The sequence below is a fragment of the Mandrillus leucophaeus genome, unplaced genomic scaffold, assembly GCF_000951045.1.
Source record: "Mandrillus leucophaeus isolate KB7577 unplaced genomic scaffold, Mleu.le_1.0 Scaffold64, whole genome shotgun sequence".
In the NCBI taxonomy this organism is placed as follows: Eukaryota; Metazoa; Chordata; class Mammalia; order Primates; family Cercopithecidae; genus Mandrillus; species Mandrillus leucophaeus.
In genome coordinates, this window is record NW_012106919.1 from 871885 (window position 1) to 891835 (window position 19951).

At 35.5% G+C, this 19951-nt stretch overlaps 1 protein-coding gene across 3 annotated transcripts in view; it reads left to right on the forward strand.

The window, feature by feature from the left end:
* Window positions 1-19537, forward strand: part of RAP1A (RAP1A, member of RAS oncogene family) — a 180800-nt gene extending 161263 nt beyond the window's left edge. For 2 of the 3 annotated variants that reach the window (XM_012000719.1, XM_012000718.1), the window contains exons 3-8: window positions 1629-1697; window positions 3729-3785; window positions 8729-8869; window positions 9730-9873; window positions 14526-14641; window positions 17784-18535. In XM_012000719.1, coding sequence (XP_011856109.1) covers window positions 1629-1697; window positions 3729-3785; window positions 8729-8869; window positions 9730-9873; window positions 14526-14612 — 498 coding nt within the window. In that variant the 3' untranslated portion in view covers window positions 14613-14641; window positions 17784-18535. Of the gene's footprint in view, window positions 1-1628; window positions 1698-3728; window positions 3786-8728; window positions 8870-9729; window positions 9874-14525; window positions 14642-17783 lie in introns of all 3 variants that reach the window. The other variant, XM_012000720.1, reaches the window with a different exon arrangement.
* The last annotated feature ends 414 nt before the right edge of the window (window positions 19538-19951 follow it).

Genomic DNA, 19951 nt, shown 5'->3' on the forward strand with positions numbered 1-19951 from the left:
GGTCTCGATCTCCTGACCTCGTGATCCGCCCGTCTCGGCCTCCCAAAGTGCTGGGATTACAGGCTTGAGCCACCGCGCCCGGCCTTTTGTATTTTTTACTAGAGACGGGGTTTCAGCATGGTCTTAATGTCCTGACCTCGTAATCTGCCTATCTCGGCCTCCCAAAGTATTTTTTTTTTTTTTTTTTTTTTGAATCAGCATCTTTCCCTGGAGTGCGGTGGCATGATCATGGCTCACTACAACTTCAACCTCCTAGGCTCAAGGAATCCTCCCACCTTAGCCACCCAAGTAACTGGGACTACAGGTGCATGCCACCACCCCTGGCTAATTTTTAAATTTTTTTTGTAGAGACAAAGTCTCACTACGTTGCCCAGGTTGGTCTCAAGTTCCTGAGCTCAAGCAATCCTCCTGCCTTGGCCTTCTAAAGTGCTAGGAGTACAGCATGAGCCACTGCATCCAGCGTAGACTGTTTCTTATGTTTAAATTATGTGTCATACTTAGAAGATGAGGTGATTAAATCCTTGATAAAAGTGATTATTAAAGTTTTTGTTGTGATTTTATCTTGAGTTGCCTTTGAATAATAGAAGCTTAGTAGGAGAAAGAAGTTTGTTTACTATATTTGAGTTAATCTCTTTAGCTCAAGCTAAAATAGTATATCAAATATTCCTCTGAGTAATTTAAGTGTAGATGACCTTAGTCCACATTCTTACCCTTGCTTTTTAGGCAACAATGTACCAGACCCTGTTTTAAAGTTATCTAGGCAATATCTTAAAACCATCTTCTGTACTTTTTTCACTTACTGAATGATAAATATGTATTTTCTAGTATGTGTTGTTAGATGCCTTTAAGATAAAAGTAGGTAATATCTGAAAAAGACAAATGGGCAGTATTTTCCAATGGAAAAAGTAAGGCTTTAGAATCAGGAAGATGTATGTTTGAATCTCAGCTGGCAAATAGGAAGAATAACTATTTCTGGGATGAAAGTGAAATTTGAATGTGGTTATAAATTAAAAGTGGCTAGCTTAATGTCTGGAACATAATAAACATTCAGTAAGTTTAAATTTCCCTTTCTCTTTTCCACCACAATTTAGAAAGGCTTTAAAAAATTTAAGCCAGATGCTGCTTGAGGTCCCAGCTACCTAGGAGACTGAGGCGGGAGGATCTTTTGAGTTCAGGAGTTCAAGGCCAGCCCAGGCAACATAGCAAAGACCCTGTGTTTTAAAAAAAAATTAGAATCTTTGTTACTTCATTAAGGGCAGAGGGCATGGGATAAAAGTTACTATAGATATACAAAGGGGCAGTAGGAGTTAAATACTGATAATTTTTCATCTTTTAATTAGTTCAGATATGTTATTTGTATCCTTGTATTTTAAAACTTAATGTAATTAACAGTGTATTGTCGTCAGTATTGATGACAGCTTTTAACATGACTACCTCCTTTCATAATAAATGTACTCTTAATTATGGTTGTATCCTTATATTGAAAGATAATGATACACTTTACATTTATGTGTTTACCTAGAATTTTCACATAATTTCAATTAATCATTATAACTTGTGAGGTTAAGTAACATTCAAAGGAGTTTTTTCTTTAATTTTTTAATATTCCTCTTATTTTTTTTCCCCAGACAGTTCAGTTTGTTCAGGGAATTTTTGTTGAAAAATATGACCCAACGATAGAAGATTCCTACAGAAAGGTAAAATGTGAAACTTGTACACATGTTTACAAGTAGTTCCTTATGATGTTAAAATGTGATCTGTACATTTGCTTTTTGAAAATAGTTTTGAGAAATGATGCAAATGTTGTGCATATGTTTTTAAAAGTTTCATCAAGACAGAATATTTCTTACAGAATACTACTTCGATATTCAGAGCTCTATGTTCTGTTACTAATTAGTGACTTGTTCCTTAATGTGGACATTTTCCAGGTGGGGAATATTGCCACATATGAAAAAATTACATATAAATAGTAGGTGTGTTTTCAACTTACTCTTTTGTTACCAAAAGTTAAGACCACTTTTATGCTTGAAGTTATCCAGTGACTAAACATTTTTATTTTTGTTTAGTTTTATAAGTTTCAAGGTATTTCATCTTTAGACTACAAACAAATTAGAGTCTGTGTAATACTATAATTGGATTACATGCCATACATTTGTCAAAACCCACAGAATGTACAATGCCAAAAGAAAATCCTAATGTAAACTGTGGACTCTTGGTGATAATGATGTGTTCATGTGGGTTTATCAGTTGTAACAGATGTACCACTCTGGTGCAGGATGTTGATAGTGGGGTGAGGCTATGCATTTGTGGTGGCAGGGAGTATGTGGGAAATCTCTGCACCTTCCTCTCAGTTTTGCTCTGAACCTAAAACTGCTATAATAAATAAAGACTATTTAAAAGGGAAAAAAAATCAGATACTTGGTCTTGACAAAAAATATTCTGTAGAAGACCAGCTAGAGTTGTGGAAAATTTTCAGTATTTTATTTGTCAAATATATTGGGTGGGATGGGGGTTATAAAAGGCTAGTAGCCAAGGATATTTTTTTAAAAGATTAAACTTTAATAGGAAAGGATTGCTTTTGAAGATGTTTTTAGAATTTACCTTTAAGAGTGCTGTAACTTTTGTTGAATTAATGTTAGTTCATGAAGCACTACTAGCAGAGCAGTTTCATTGTCTTCAAATTGGAAACAAAATTATGCTCTAGATACATTGAGAAACTGTAGTCCTAATTGATTATTCATTGAGCGTTCCCAGTTACACATTTTGCAGATTATCACACTTGTCCCATAAGTGGTGGGGGGGATGAGTTTGTGGTCTGACCAGTGGTGCCCCTCATCAATGTCTGATCTGACACAGAAGCAGAGTTTAAAATAGTCTTTAGGTTAGCACATTTATTTTTAGAAGACAGTGTTGCTCTACTGAAATTTCCCCAAAGTAAGTTGCTAGTTAAAGCTTTAACTGCAAAGCAAGATCTGTACCTAAAATTCTAAAGGACTAACTTTTCTTAATCCCTTCTTTATTAAAATAGTTTTCCACACAGTTGATAGTTGATACTTTCTTTAGACCAACCTTCTCTTCTTTTATAAGATCAGTGGGTAAATAGAACTCAGTGTATAAAATTTCACCTTTCACATAGAGCTTTTCTAGAAAAGTGCCTTAGTCTTGAGGACTGTTTTAGCTCATTGCTGTTTATTTGAGTACTCCTGTGTTTCTTTTATGTCTTAAACTCAAATTTTACTATGTATTAATTTTCTGCATGTTTGAGTAAAATTTTAACAACTTGAACATGGTAAGTTGGCAAGATTTTTTTTTACCCCAAAATCTTGTGTGCATTTTGAGCCATTTAATATTTTTGTACTTTGTTTTCTTTGGAGATAATATAAATAGGCATATATACTTTTTTTCTGTTAGAACTATACTTGTTTGTTGAAGTTTTCCTTAAATTCCAAAATACGACTTTTGCCTTTATTAAGAACAAATAAGAATCATTACAGAGGTCAGAAAATATCTAAACTCAGCATTAACCATCTTGGCTTCTGTAATATGAATAGCCTGTACTTGAGACCGCTGTTCTTTATTGTGGTACCAAGTTTACCCCCAGCCATACAGCATACTGCTGGAGAAAAGCTTTGTATTTGTTAATAGATAACTTTGATGGAAGACAGGAGAAGAAAACAGAATGAGATTTTGATGTTACTTTTTAACTTTTTCTTTTTTTGCCCCCACAGCAAGTTGAAGTCGATTGCCAACAGTGTATGCTCGAAATCCTGGATACTGCAGGGACAGTAAGGATGTTTTCTCTTTTTTTGATAGATTTTAATTTGTGAGCAGGTTTTGTCATCTGAGTAGGTTTTGTCATCCAAATAATTCTGAGTAAAAGTAATCATTCTGATTAAGAAGAAATTCTCTGAACATAGGGATTCTTAAGTAATATGAAATCAACTGTAATGTAGTTAATGCTTACGTATCACAAAGTTCAGCTGTATAATCTGTGTTGGGTTTCTTCCTACATTGAGGTAAGGATTATGCTATCAGTGATTTTTTTAAATGTATTTTAAATTTAGAGTTTTAGCTAATATTTGTATTTCTGTGGGTTTAAATAAGACCTTGTCTTTTGGCACCATAGTCATTAATTTTTATAATTTTTTCTTTTCACTAGTATTTTGACATCTCTAGGGGTTGGTGACAGATACATGTTTTCTGAGGAAGGCAAAAATCTTCCTCAGAAGATTTAGGATTACTTTGAGCCTCCTTTTTCTAATCTTTAAATGAGTATAATGATATTAGTATATCATAAGGTGTTTGTGATAAGCAAATGAGATAATAATTATAAATCATTCGGCATAATGTCTGTTACACAGTATGGAATTGTGTATTTGCTTTTATTCTTCTTATCTTCAGTAATACCATCACCTTTATAATTTTTTATTAATAACTGATGGTTTCCAGTTATACTGCCACACAAAATACATACATGAAGCAATCTTTGCTTTTATTTGTTTATTTTTCTCCATACACATAGACTTGACACATTAGGCAATTCCTAGCTTTAAAATGGATGGGTTCGTCTTTTGTTTTTCTTAAGAGACAAGGTCTTGCTCTATCGCCTAGGCGAGGGTGTAGTGGTGCAATCATAGCTCACTGCAGTCTCCTGGGTTCAAGCAATCTTCCTGCCGCAGCCTCCTGGGTAGCTAGAACTACAGGCACGTACCACCACCCCCGGCTAATAAAAAAAAAATTTTTTTTTAGAAGTAGTCTCTCTGTGTTGCCCAGGCTAATCTCAAACTCCTGGCCTCAAGTGTTCTTCCTGGCTCTGTTTCTGAAAGTGCTGGGATTATAGGTGTGAGCCATGGCACCTGACTGGCATTCTTAAATGTGATAAGTTGTTTAAAATTCAGCACAAAATTTTCTACCGTAATTTTTATAAATGATGGAAACATTTCAGATTGTCCAAAAAAGCATGTAAGCAAATTGGAGTGATATTATACGACAATATAGTACTAATTATACTATATTTTTCCATGCTTAAAATTGATCTTAACTTTTAACAGGGACCTTTGCCCTCACAGCAAGCTTCTGGTAAAGACCTTCTGAAACTACATCTTGTATCAGCTGAATCAAGCTGTCTCTCCCTTTCCCACCCTCCTACTCCCTAACGTTTTTAGCTTCTGAATCAGCAAAATTCCCCTTTGTTTCCAGAAACCCCAATAGCTAAAAAGAATACTTTCTACTTTTTTTTTTTTTTTAATCACATCCACAGTGTATGGGCATTCTTTCTTTTTTCTCTGTCCAAATTGTAAGACGGAAGTTCTCTATCACAGAGATCTTTACTTTGTGCTATCCAATATTGTGTCTGTCTCCCATCATAGCACTCAACATGCTGTGTTATAAGGCCTATTTGCTTGTTTGTGTCCCTGGTGCCTTGCATAAAACCTTGCAAACAGCTGCTTAATCTTGTCTCAGAATCACTCCTTACCCTTTGAAGATTTTTGCTCTCTCACACATAGATAATTTACTACCTTGGCTTGGCCTATCAGTTCCTTGATGCCCATCCTACCTTTAAGGCATTCATACCATGGTTTTACCCTAGACTGTGTGATTACCAATATATAATACCTCCCTAATCTAATTTCCAAGCTTCTTATCCTCCACTACTCACTACTTTTTTCTTTATCCATCTCACTTCTGCTTTTTATTTTGTTTTGTTTTGTTTTTTGTTTTGAAACAGGGTCTCTCTGTGTCACCCAGGCTGGAGTGCAGTGGTCTGAACACAGATCACTTCTGCTTCAATCTCCCAGGGTCAAGAAATCTTCCCACCATCACCTCCTGAGGAGCTGGTGCTACTGCAGGCGCACACCACCACACCTAGGTGTTTTTGTTTGTTTGTTTGTTTTTTGTAGAGACAGGGTCTCACTATGTTGTCCAAGCTGGTCTTGAACTCCTGGACTCGAGAGATTCTCCTGTCTTTGGCCTCCCAAAGTGCTGGGATAACAGGTGTGAGCCACTGCACCCAAGACATCTCATTTCCTTTAGTGCCCTTCAACTTCATTACAACCTGTAATCCATTTATCCTAACATCTTTTTATTATTCCTTATATCTTCAGCCCCCTCTGCATATAGCTTCAGGTCCACGGTCCGTCCATCATTTATAATCCTCTTGAATATATCCTCAACTCCCTTGACTTTTCAGCAGCCTTTGACTCAGTTTATCACTGCTTTCTAATGTAAAACCTTTATTCATTTGGCTTCCAAGAAACAATACTTTTCGGATTTTCTCCGTCTCATTGGTTACTCCTACGTCTCCTTTCCTAAGCTCTTTATCTTCCCCACCTCTTAATGTTGGAGGACCTCAGGGTTCAATACTTGCACTTCTCTTTTCTAACAACACTGCTTTGGAGATCTTTAGTTGCTTGGTTTTAAATACAATCTGTATCCTAATAAATACTAACTTTATAACTCTGTCTGTATTAGGCCGTTTGCATTGTTGTAAAGAAATACCTGAGGCTGGATAATTTATGAAGAAAAGAGGTTTAATTGGCTCATGGTTCTGCAGGCTATACAAGCATAGCTTCAGCATCTGCTTCTGGTAAACACCTCAGGAATCTTACAATCATAGTGAAAGGCAAAGGGGAGTAGGTGTTTTACATGGCAAGAGCAAAGAGAAAGCGGGAGATGCCACACGCTTTCAAACAACCAGATCTCATGGGAACTCACAATCGTGAGGATAGCACTAACATGAGGGATTTGCCTCCATGACCCAAACACCTCCCACAGGCCTCACCTCCAACATTGCGGATTACATTTCAGCATAAGGTTTGGAGGTGACAAACATCCAAACAATATCCCTATCTCTCATTTCTTTTCTGAACTTCAAGCTCTTATATCTAACTGCCTCTTGGTATCTCTTTTTGTATGTCTAATAAGCATCTCAAACATAACATGTCCAAACTGAACTCCTGATAGCCTTTCCCTGACCTGGGTCTTTCCATTCTTTCCCATCTCAGTAAATAGTACCCATTTAGTTGGTTATGCCTGAAACCATGGAGTCATCTTTGACTGTATTTTTTGTTATATTCTGTGTACATCCAAACTCTTGGAGAACCCTATTGGCTTTACCTTAAAAAGTAAGGCTACAACATTGTTAGTAGATATTTGTTGTGAATGGATGAAACTTGTAGACTGTCCTTAAGAAGGAGGTTGGCATTCTCAATAGGAGGGGACACCAACCACAGCAGTTCTGTAAGGACTTTTCTTAAATTGGATTTTCAGAACTCAGGTTGCCTGTTGCAAACCTTATCAGTGAAAAATCCAGGAAACTCCCAGTTTTTACATCTTTCCCAGAAAATACACTGGCAGCAGTATAGGAAGCTCAGCCATATTCCTGTGGCAGACCATAGACGAATTTGAAGCTGGAGAAGTGGTTGAGTGGTAGCATAGCTAACTCCCTGGAATACAAGAAAGAGTACATCAGCCAGGGTAGAACAACCAGAACTATTTTAGATGTAGTAGACAAAATAGAGGTGTAATGGTCATGGGGAGCAAGGAAGCCAAGGCAGCAACAAGCTTAAGAAACTTTGTGGATTTGTCTTTTCTGTTTAATGCATCCAAAGGTAAAAAGATCCAAAATGTGTAGTTACTTAATATAAAGACCCAAGATGTATACATTTTTAATATTCTACCGTATGTGCTTTTAAAATAATATATATAAAACACTAAAACTTTTCTAAAATAAGATTTTGTCTTGTATTAACCTCTGTGGTTACAAATGCAGTAATGATTGTCACCAGATAAAAGGAAGTTTAAAATTAAATAATTTTAATTTGGCATGACTAAAGCTCAGTGACTAAATGTTAACAATTAGTAAATTTAACTGAAAGGTAAATTTGCACTATTGCACTATTCTCACAAAGTGGAAAATGAAAATACATGAACAAGCTCTTTTTTTTTTTTTTTTTTCCGGAGACAGAGTTTCACTCTTGTTGCCCAGGCTTGAGTGCAGTGTTATGATCTTGGCTCACTGCAACCTCTGCCTCCTGGGTTCAAGTGAGTCTCCTGCCTCAGCCTACTGAGTAGCTGGGACTATAGGCGTGCACCACTACGCCCAGCTAATTTTGTATTTTTAGTAGAGGCGGGGTTTCACCATGTTGGCCAGGCTGGTCTCAAACTCCTGACCTCAAGTGATCCACCCACCTTGGCCTTCCAGAGTGTTGGGATTACAGATGTGAGTCATTGCCCCTGACCATTAACAAGTGCTTATAAAAAGAGTTTATTGACTGTCAAGATGATAAAAATCTTGCTATGCCATGGGAATAGTAAAAGAAAGATGATAAAATCTGTCAGTAGAGATATTGATGCTGGATGATTAAGTCATAGTTCAGTATTGGGCTTATACCTCAGATTGTTAGCACCTGGGCAGTAGTTGTGTCATAAATATGCAAATAAAATTATTTAGGATCAAAATTAAGATCTGTTTCTAAAAAATTATATACAGTTCTAAATCACACAAAAGCAAATTAAAGTGGTTAAGAATTCCTTTTTAATTCTACAGTTTACTGTCATTGTTTCTAGTCACCTCAGAGTTGCTGGAAACTGTGTTAAGTCTTGTTTTCTGTTAGGATAGCAAGTAATAAAAAATGTAGTTGCTCACTTGTACGTATGCTGTTTTGAATTGTTCCAGTATACATTCAAAAAATTCATATATTTATAATTGCATATTTTTTAATCATAGGAGCAATTTACAGCGATGAGGGATTTGTATATGAAGAATGGCCAAGGTTTTGCACTAGTATATTCTATTACAGCTCAGTCCACGTTTAATGACTTACAGGACCTGAGGGAACAGATTTTACGGGTTAAGGACACGGAAGATGTAAGTATTTTTTTTCTCTGTTAGGTGTTATGCCATCTTGCTGTGGCCAAATAAAAAAGTGCCTGTTTTCTCTATCAGTAGAGGATTTGGAAGCTACCTGCCACATGCCTGAAAGAGCCCCTGTGACCAAAAAAAAAAATTTAACTTTCAAAATTAACCTCGAAATTATGTGGTGAGATGTTTAGAAAATGAGAACATGTGTAATAAAGTACTCATTGTGCTATAAGTTAAAAAGTGCAGTAGGGGAAAAAGAGGAGCCAAAGAATACTTCATAGAAGTGGGAACTAAGTTGAGCTTTGAAGGATGGTAGTTGTGTCAGAAACAGTGTTCAAAGAACATTATTAAGATCCATAGTGGTATGTTTTTATTTCTAAAATTTCTTTGGCATAATTCACACATTACAGTCTACCTCCCGGGCTCAAGTGATCTTCCCACCTCAACCCCCTGAGTAGTTGGGACTACAGGTGTGTGCCATCCTGCCTGGCTGATTGTTTTTGAATTTTTTAGTAGAGACCAGGTCTCACTATGTTACCCAGGCTTGTCTCAGGCTCCTGAGCTTAAGAAATTCTCCTGCCTCAGCCTCCCTAGGATTACAGGCATGAACCATTGCACCTGGACAGCATTATAGTCTTAAAATAATTTAGTGTATCTATGTAGTGGGATCTCTTCCATTTTTTTTTTGGTCTCTTCCTTCTTCCTTCACCTCTTCCCCTCAACATACACTTTTTGTTAGTACTTGATGAAGCTTGCAGTCCCAACTAATGCATTTTAGTTGGTGGCAGATAATTGCTTATTTATTTTTTTAAAAGGCTAAGTAATAAGTATGTTATTGTTCATTTTATGTTTTTTTCTTCCCACAGGTTCCAATGATTTTGGTTGGCAATAAATGTGACCTGGAAGATGAGCGAGTAGTTGGCAAAGAACAGGGCCAGAATTTAGCAAGACAGTGGTGTAACTGTGCCTTTTTAGAATCTTCTGCAAAGTCAAAGATCAATGTTAATGAGGTAACCTACAATTGCTGGGCAGCACAAACAAGTGCCTTTTTAGTTTGCTTTAAGTTAACAGCCAAACTTTTAAGAAGCATTTTTTATCTTTTAAGCAATCTTGATTCTGTCATTTTATAGGAAACACTAATTCCTAGAAACTATATTTTTTAGCTTACATAAGATCACTTTGATGGCTGTATGAGAATACTTAAATTTACCTTATTGTAAAAGAGGAAGCTAAAATGAAAGAATGTGTATAAAATCCTGCTAAGCCTCTAAGTGATATGCGATAAAGTGGTGTGTAAAAATTATTACATCACCCTTATATTGTAATAATTATTTATCCAAATGCATAAAATAGGTTGTAAAGTCAAGTTGGAAAATAATATGTTTTCATGGATATCACAGAATAATGTTCTGAGTCTTACCTCACCTTTGGTGCATGACTCATAAGTGGGTAATCTGTGTGAGTATGGACATGTACCTGGAATTCACTCAGTCCTTTAGGCCTGATACAGCTGATGCACAAGGCTTTTGTGCGGGGCATGGGGGTGGGGTCACTGAGTTAAGCACTCCACTATCTTGAAAACATAGCTGTGGACAAGAATACTTAGCAAATAAGCTGCATGCCTGGGTGTAAAGGGCCAACAGTTTGCTAGTTTACTGGGCCCCTAAAAATTTAGTGCAATTTCCAACTGTCCCCACCAATCAACCTTAAAAAGTTCCCTTGCTTTTGTTAACTTTACCATAAGCCTTTTAAAAAAAATAAAAACAAAACAGAGTGGGTGTCTTTCCTGCCCTTGCATTTGCCATTTGTAGCATTACAGGTAATCAGTCAGAATTCAGATCACTTAACTACGTAGGTGAGAGTGAGAGTGAGAGTGGGTTAAGTTATGAATCCTCTGTTTTTGCTTGCTGTTCTCTCTGACCTGTGGTTCTGCTGGCCACTTTTTCTTGACTAATATTATGCTTAGAGACTATTATCTGACTTTTAAAAATGACCAGGTTACTTTAAACACCTGGCAGGTAAAAAAAAAATTAAGCTTGCGTCGGCTTCTGTATTTTACAGATAATCCAGAATGCCCAAGCTTGCTTTTTTATGTGAAACAATTTTTAACAAGTACATAGAAACAGGAAATTTATAAATTGTATTTACTCAGCAAATATTTATTGACTATTATGTGTCTGGCCCTGTGTCAGGCCCCCAGATAATAGTCAGACGGACACTATTCCTGCCCTGAAGAAGTTTGCATCCTACTGGGAGAACAAGTCTTTCAGCAATAATTAAAGAAAAAAAGTGATTTTGATAAAGAATGTGTTAGAAGTGGTGAATGTGTTTGGCTAGCAGAACAGTGATGTGAGGTCACTATCTACAAGATAATTGGCCTTAAGGGATGTGGTTCCTTGCTGTCCTTGTCCTTACCTCCGTGGGACCCACCAACCAAGTTCGTCAGGCTCCAGGCTCCGATGGGGCTGGGTTGGGCCTGGGTCCAGTGCATAGGACTTCTCCCTTTGGGAGCCAGAGGACAGTGCACTACATGTTTGTGAGAACCTACATGCTGTTAAACCTTCCTGCACGCTATTAAACTTCCTCTGGATTAGTTTCCAATGCAGCAGAGATACTTTTTCATAGCAGTCTTGTTAAAGCAGAGAGTTTATAAACGAGGGTTTATAAAAACAAACAGAAAAACCATAAAATGAAATGCATTAGCCATCTCAAGAATCTTTACTTTTTGGAAAACATACAAACTTTATGTTCAATTCTTGAGTGGGGAGAATGGAGCAGATAATTTTAGTTTCTTTTAATATTTTTCTCTTTATAACCTGATAATCCAGCTACAGGATTTCTTTGATAGTTAATAGTTCCTCACACAACTTTTGCCTTGTAAATTTTTTTGTGATTTTTGAATGCCTGAATTATAGAGAGATGCTTTCAAAAATTCACCTCTTGGCCTTAAATTTGAAAACAGACACAAGGACATACTACTTGGCTGAAGAGCCCCCTAATTTATTCATATATATATATATATATATATATATCTTATTCACACCACTTTGCAATGTTTTAAAGTAGTATATGGCTATACCAGAATCACAGTAGTCTTAATCAAGAATTAATTGTTCTTTGCTGAGGCTGGAATAGTAATTGGAATCAAGACATCCCAATTTAGGAATGGGAGAGGGATTGAGAAACTCTATTCTGTGTTCCCTTTAGATTTTTCTATAGTTCAGAGAGATGAGGAAGAACCTAGGCTGGGGCCTTTCAGCATTTCTAACCAAATATTATAGTTCGAACTTGCCCTCATCACTGAACCATCTGCTGCTGTGAGGTAGGCAATGTTTTCCAAAGAAATAATTTAGAATACTACTACAAACATTAGTTACCTTTCTGTATAGTACCAGAAACTAGAAACTGGCTAGTATGAAGAAACTGAAATAGAAACTACTTGTAATTTTTATTAACTTACTGTTTTAGTTTACTTTTATTAATTTTTTATCTTATAGCTTATGCATTGAGTGTAGGGAACTAATAAAAGCTCATTTGTGGCTTAAGCACATTGAGTTCTTCAGAGTTTTGAAACAACTTGGACTTTGGAGTTGTAAAACAGAAACTACAATTTTGTTTATAAATTCTGTTTTCAGACTTCTTTTAGAAATAAGATAACAGTTAAATGATTTGAAGAGGATGGGAGTGGGAAGAATGGAGCAGAAAGAAAAGAATTTAAATGAGTCACTTTTATAGCTTTTGGATAAATCATTCAGGTTTTTTTTCTTTTTAACAGTTAATTTAGTCTTGTAGTCTGGACCATTTAAAAAAGTAAATAGGCAATTATCATTTTAAAGAAATATAATTATTTACCATCTATCTTAAAATACATGTAGATTGATAATTTAAAAATATTTTACTCTTAAAATGTACTCAAAAGATATAAGAACAATAAAAAAGAATTTGTTCACCATCAGATTCACCCATTATTAAAATTTTGCCACTTGTTTACAGAAATTACACTTCTTTACCCCTAAATATTTTAGTTATGTATCCTCAGATCAGAGACATTGTCTTACACAACCACAGCACAATGATTAGAATCCTAAAAATTGATGACACAGTCTGTGTTTGGTATATATTCAGATTTTACCAGTTGTCCCTGAGATGCTGCTTAAAGCCAGTCCATTTTTTAATATATTTCTGCAAAGAACTATTTATTCCAGGTTAGTATCAATAAGGGACTTCTATGATATTTGTTTTTATTCCAAATCATTAGTAAGTGTTGTATTTCATAGCAAAGCTTATCTATTTCATGTTTTAATACTTTGGCATCAGAATTAAAATAATCTGCTTTTATGAGATAAGTAGCATTGTATTTTTGTCTTTGACACTGCACTTTTCATCCAAAAATGAATCCACAGGATTTATTAACAAATATTATTTGGGCTGGGCACAGTGGCTCACATCTAAAATCCTGGCACTTTGGGAGGCCGAGACAGCCAGATCACTTGACCTCAGATGTTTGAGACCAGTCTGGGCAACATTGCAAAACCCTTGTCTCTACGAAAAATAGAAAAATTAGCTGGGTGTGGTGGCGCACGCCTGTAGTTCCCAGCTGTTCAGGAGGCTGAGATGGAAAGATCGCTTGAGCCTGGGAAGTGGAGGTTGCAGTGAGCCGAGATTGTGCCACAGCACTCCAGCCTGGGTGACAGAGTGAGACTCTGTCTCAAAACAAAACAACCAAACTAAAACCCACAAATATTTCTTACTTCAAATCAAGGATTAGCAGACTTTTTCTGAATATTTTTTGCTTTAACCAAAATTAACACAAAAAAAGACAAAATCATGTGCCTCTGCATGTGATATCTTGAAAGGGGGACAGTATCTCTTCTGTCCTATTTTAGACAAAAATGTATAACCTGAATCTAATCACGAGAAAATCTCAGATAAGCCCAAATTGAGGGAAGTTACTAGCCTTTATTTTTCAGAAATGACAATGTCCTGAAAGGCAAAGGCCAAGGAACTGTTCCAGATTTTTAAAAACTAAAGTGAGAGGAAATAAAATGCAGTGTGTGATCCTGAATGGATCTTGTCCTTGGAGGGGAAAGTTACTATAAAGTACATTATTGGGGCAATTGACACAAAATTGGAATTTGCTGTGTAGTTATACAAAATAATATGTCAATCCTTAAATGTCTTAAGTGTAATAACTATAATGTGTTTATGTAAGAGAATATCCTTGTTCTTAGGAACAATTTAACTATTAAGGACTTAATAGTTAAGGTCTACTCTCAGATGATTCAGAAAGTGTGTGTGTGTGTGTGTGTGAAGTAAAAGTGGCAAAATGTTACGAATTGGTGAATCTGGGAAGAATATACGAAGTTGTTGGTACTATTTTTGCAACTTTTCTGTAGGTTTGGAGTTTTCACTATTTTTTACTACCAGTTCTTTTTCTTGATTTGATGTCGAATATCTAGGAGCAAGGGCATTTCCTTCATTATAAATAGGTAAGTCCTGCTTTTTACCCTGATTGAAAGTCAGAGCCTTCTAACAAATCTGACTTTCAAAGAAAGAAGCAGAATACATATCTAAGACCAGAATAGTACCTACCAGAGTTGTTTTGTGGAACAAAGTCTCAAAAGTTGGTCGAGTAAGTACTTTTTTTCTTGTTTTTACTTAGATATTTTATGACCTGGTCAGACAGATAAATAGGAAAACACCAGTGGAAAAGAAGAAGCCTAAAAAGAAATCATGTCTGCTGCTCTAGGCCCATAGTCAGCAGCAGCTCTGAGCCAGGTAAGATGCTAAAAGCAGAAGTGCCTTTCTCGTCTTCTTATTTTGGTGTTTTCCAGACTTTAGCTACTTTCCATTTCATCTGTTATGGTATTCCTAAGTGTCTGTAACTTGTAAATGTGATATATAACTTGTAGGTACAGTCATCTTTTGGATAACTTGCCCTGTCCCTTTGAGATTCTAAGCTCTCTGACAGCAAGGACCATGTCTGTTTTTCCTTGCCACTGTGTCCCCAGTGCCTGATACAGAGTTGGGTATTAAAAAATAGTGGTTGAATGAATACAACGCCTTCCTAGATGACTCCCAAATTCATTCTGAATTAAGTGAAACAGTAGTTGCTCTGAAATAAAAAGATGTAAGTGCACATTTGGTGAATTATCCCAAAGTGAACACACCCATATATAACAACAGGAGTCTCCCTCCTCCAAATTAAATTAAAACTCTGCCCTGATTTCTAACTCCATGGATTAGTTTTGCCTCTTTTTGAACTTTACATAAACAAAAACATAGTGTATTTTTCTATGTCTGGCTTCTTACACTCCAAAATATGTTTTTGAGAATTATTTATGTTAAATGTAGCAATAGTTTATTTTTATTGCATGACAGTACTGGAAGTGTGTTTCTGTATTCTGCTGTTGGTGTTCATTTAAGTTCTTTCTTTGAGGGAATTAGTATGAATAATTCTGTGCACATTCCTATATGTCTTTGTGCACATGTACATGCATTTCTGTTGGGTATATATCTAGGAATGGAATGGCCAGATCATATGCTATACATATGGACGGCTATAGTAGATACTGCTAAAAAGGTTTTCAAAGTGGTTGTACCAGTTTACACACACTCCAACAGTTTTTGAGTTCTACATCATCCCCAAAATTGATATTGTCAGTCTTTTAAACTTGACCCATTCCAGGGGATATGTGGGGGTATATCAGTGTAATTTTGGTAGCCATTTCCCTCTCTGGTATGCGTCAGCTTCTTTCAAATAAAGGTTTTCTATTTAGGCTTCTAAGTATTAGTTGACTTTACCATTTTAGTTTCCACTAAATGACCCCATTGGAAAGAAATTTATGACAGCATTTAAGCTGACTATCAGGTGAGAGACCAGGATCTGTGGGGACTGTTTTCTTTAATTTGTATTTGTATTTAAATCCCCTGAATGTTTCTACTTCATCAGTTCTATAAATAATACCATAAAAGATTATTTTCATGGAATGGATGTATTATGTAATTTGATGCTTATTACATGATTATTACTAAACTTGGTCTCCAGTCGGAGTAAACTGGTCCCACTGGAGAGTTGGTTACAGTAACTCTTGTAAGTCTCTTGGGTCCATTTAGTAGATTATCCGTCAAGAGCTCCCTATTAACTAATATGTGCTTCCTTAGAGATATGAATCTCTCTCTTAAGGGAAAAACACCTGAGTAATTATAGCTCCCTTTTTAAATGAAGGTACACAGGAAAAATGGGCAGAAAGGAGAAAAGGACCTGGGGATTATCTCCAGTAGCCACATTTAGGAAAGACAGCATCTGGCTAATGTTTGCTTTAGGCTTTTAGTGAAATCTTAATTCAATAACTTTTTTTCTTTTTTTGAGACAGTCTCGCCCTGTCACCCAGGCTGGAGTGCAGTGGCGCAATCTCTGCTCACTGCAACCTCCACCTCCTGGGTTCAAGCGATTCTCCTGCCTCAACCTCCTGAGTAACTGGGACTTCACCATGCCCAGCTAATTTTTATAGTTTTAGTAGAGACGGGGTTTTACCACATTGGCCAGGCTGGTCTCAAACTCCTGACCTCAGGTGATCCGATCCACAGTGCCTGGCCTTGATTCAGTAACTTTAAATTATCAGTTCTCTGAAAGTGATTATTAAGATTACTGGTGTATGTGTTTGTTTAGGTAAGGGTACAAAGATAGAGAAAATGAAGATTCCAGTTCCAGTTCTTAAATACTATGTTACTTAACTGTCTTATAGTTGATTGACTCATTGACAGCTCATTACTATGGCTGGCCCTAGTTTAATTTTCAGTTCTCACAAAATATCCTTTTAGCTTTTGTTAAAGGAAAAGGTGCCATCTCCTGGCCTATTATGGTTTTAAAAATTCATTTATACACACCCAACAATGTGACAGTCCCTTGTGAGTTTTACCTTAGAGAAGATAAATCTTGACCTAGATCTAGAATAAGACTTTAGTCCTGCTTGCATAAATTCTTAGACTGTGATGTGTGATAAAGTTGACTTAATAAGTCATCCAAGATCTCTGTGGATGTTTGATAATACCAAATAATACGTGACTTAGCAATCAGACTACTTTACATCCATTTTACTGTGATTATAGACTTGAAGTGCCATGTTGTTCCTGTACTTTTAAAAGTACTGAGATACAGGATAGATTTAAATAGAAATTATAAACGTTTTTAGTAAGAGTACATGAACCCTGAGGGCAGCTTATCTAGTCCATAGCCTTTAGGCAAAATTGTATTGAATCATGTTAATCTCTTTTTTATATGTCCCAGTTTTAAAGACATCTGAGAGATATTCATCGTCCGGATTCTTCCTTTTACCTAATTCTTGTCTGTTGACAATAAGACTAACTTTGATTCTTGTGCCCTTCTGCCCATAGTTTAACTTTGATTTAAACTATGGGGATTAGCTCTTTCTGTATCATCCCTTGCCTTAACCTGTATTAAAAATGGTAATTCTAATATTTAATCATAAAATGCTTGAATAAAGAATGTCTTATGGAAAGTTTATGGAGGCAGGTGTCCTTTAGTAAAAAAGGAAACTAAAAATAAGACGGTAATGAGATAGAAAAAATATCATTGTTTTCCTCTGTACAGACAGGATTGTCAGATGTAATGGGAAACACTAAATATAATTGAGTATAACTAAGTATAACTGAGGATAATTCAAGTTGATCAGTTATGGACTCCTCTCTTGTGAACTTCTATTTTTGATTTTTTAAAACATTTTTAAAGGGAATTTACAATAGCACTGTTACTGTAGCTGTTTAGCATAATTTAGTTCTCCAGGTGAAATCAGCTGAAATCGCTTTATTTTATTGGATACCTGCTTGTTTAGTACCATTTTCTGACATCAAGAGATTAACCATACATATATGTATATCTGTATATCCCATGTCTTAGATTACAGGAATGAAGAACTGTTGCCTAATTGGAAAGTGCCAGCATTCCAGACTTCAAAAAAAAAAAAAAAAAATCTGAAGAGGCTTCTCCTGTTTTATATATTATGTGAAGAATTTAGATCTTATATTGGTTTGCACAAGTTCCCTGGAGAAAAAAATTGCTCTGTGTATATCTCTTGGAAAATAAGACAATAGTATTTCTCCTTTGCAATAGCAGTTATAACAGATGTGAAAATATACTTGACTCTAATATGATTATACAAAAGAGCATGGATGCATTTCAAATGTTAGATATTGCTACTATAATCAAATGATTTCATATTGACCTTTTTATCATGATTCCTCCCTATCAAGCACTAAAAAGTTGAACCATTATACTTTATATCTGTAATGATATTGATTATGAAATGTCCCCTCAAACTCATTGCAGCAGATAACTTTTTTGAGTCATTGACTTCATTTTATATTTAAAAAATTATGGAATATCATCTGTCATTATATTCTAATTAAAATTGTGCATAATGCTTTGGAAAAAAATGGGTCTTTTATAGGAAAAAAAAACTGGGATAACTGATTTCTATGGCTTTCAAAGCTAAAATATATAATATACTAAACCAACTCTAATATTGCTTCTTGTGTTTTACTGTCAGATTAAATTACAGCTTTTATGGATGATTAAATTTTAGTACATTTTCATTTGGTTTCTGTGTTTTTGTTATTGTTTATAGATTTAAGGCCTTTATTTTATAATGACCACATTGTTTTAAATGCGACAGTAGCTCCTTTCTGCCTAGTATCTGCAGAACACTGGCTTTAAACTATACTAAGTAACTGGTGATTTCTCTAGGAACAGACGTCGCACTTTCTGTTCTAAATATATTTATTCCTACTATACAGTAAAATACATCAGATAACATAGAATAGTTTTGTATATTCTCTCGATCTTAAAGATTGTATCTTATTGAATAAAAATCCCACTGTATATTATTTTTATATATAAAAAGATAAGTTTAATACTGTATCAGGGTTTAACTTTTACTATTTCAGATCTTCCACAGCTTGTAATTTCATCAAGGGAATCCTTTTGCATTGTTAATTTGTTGGGTGTGAGTCCACCAATGAAGTGTTATGTGAAAAATTTCAAACTTGCTTTATAATAGATTGAATAATTTGAGAAAAATGAGGGAAAGTTAAAACACATAAAAGGAATGTGTTACTTTTGCTTAAACTACTTATGAAATAGTATGGTAGTAGTAATATGGAAGAAATTGCTAAGTTAAAATTTTAGCTTCGTGTATAGCAGTGCTTTTTCTTTTCCTTCCCAGTTATTTTTGTCTTTACAAAAGACAGGGCTTAAGTAAGACATGGACCCAGGGTGATACTGCTTATGTAATCTCTATAAAGAGACGTAGAACAAAAAGCTTGTTAGCCTATTAAGTTCTGGAAAAGGAAAGAAACAAGCTTAGGAAACCCTGTGCCTTGTCCTCAAATATTAAGGAGGAGACCAGTCCTAGAAAGTCTAAGTAATTGCTCAGGGATCTCTAGATACTGTCTCTTTGCAACTAGGTATGAAGAAGTGTTCATGTCTTGCTGAGATTTTCCAGGCATGTGGTCAGCCTGTCACTTACTAAATTGAAATTTTAAAATCAGGTTTCAAATGTTAAGCTCTGACCAACCTGAGAAAATGTTTTGTTTTTAAAAAACTGAAAACTTGTTTTTGTTTTTGTTTTTAGTTTTGAATACACTTAGTTACCTAACATTTCCCTTCTACTCATCCAATTATGCATATGTCTGGGATTGAGGGGCCAAAACTAGAGTGAACTTTAATGAAGCATTAGGGCCAGTTGTCAGGTCAGGGTGGCATCTTTTATTTTAAGGTCCTCTAAAGTCATTCTGCTTTAAAACACCCCTCAAACATTTCTTTAAACTTAAGATCATAGACAGACATCTCATCAGCCAGTAAAACTTTCTAAATACTACCTTGTCACATCTATTGTGTATTTAACAGATTAAATAGAAGTCATTTGATAAGACTCCAAGTCTCAGTCTGCTTGACTAGTAGCATAAACTCAGTATCTTCTATTTTAGAATGTGGTGGAGAAAGACGATAATTAGATTCCTTTGTCACATCTTATACAATCTACTTGGGTTAAAGGTGGAACTTTCAAG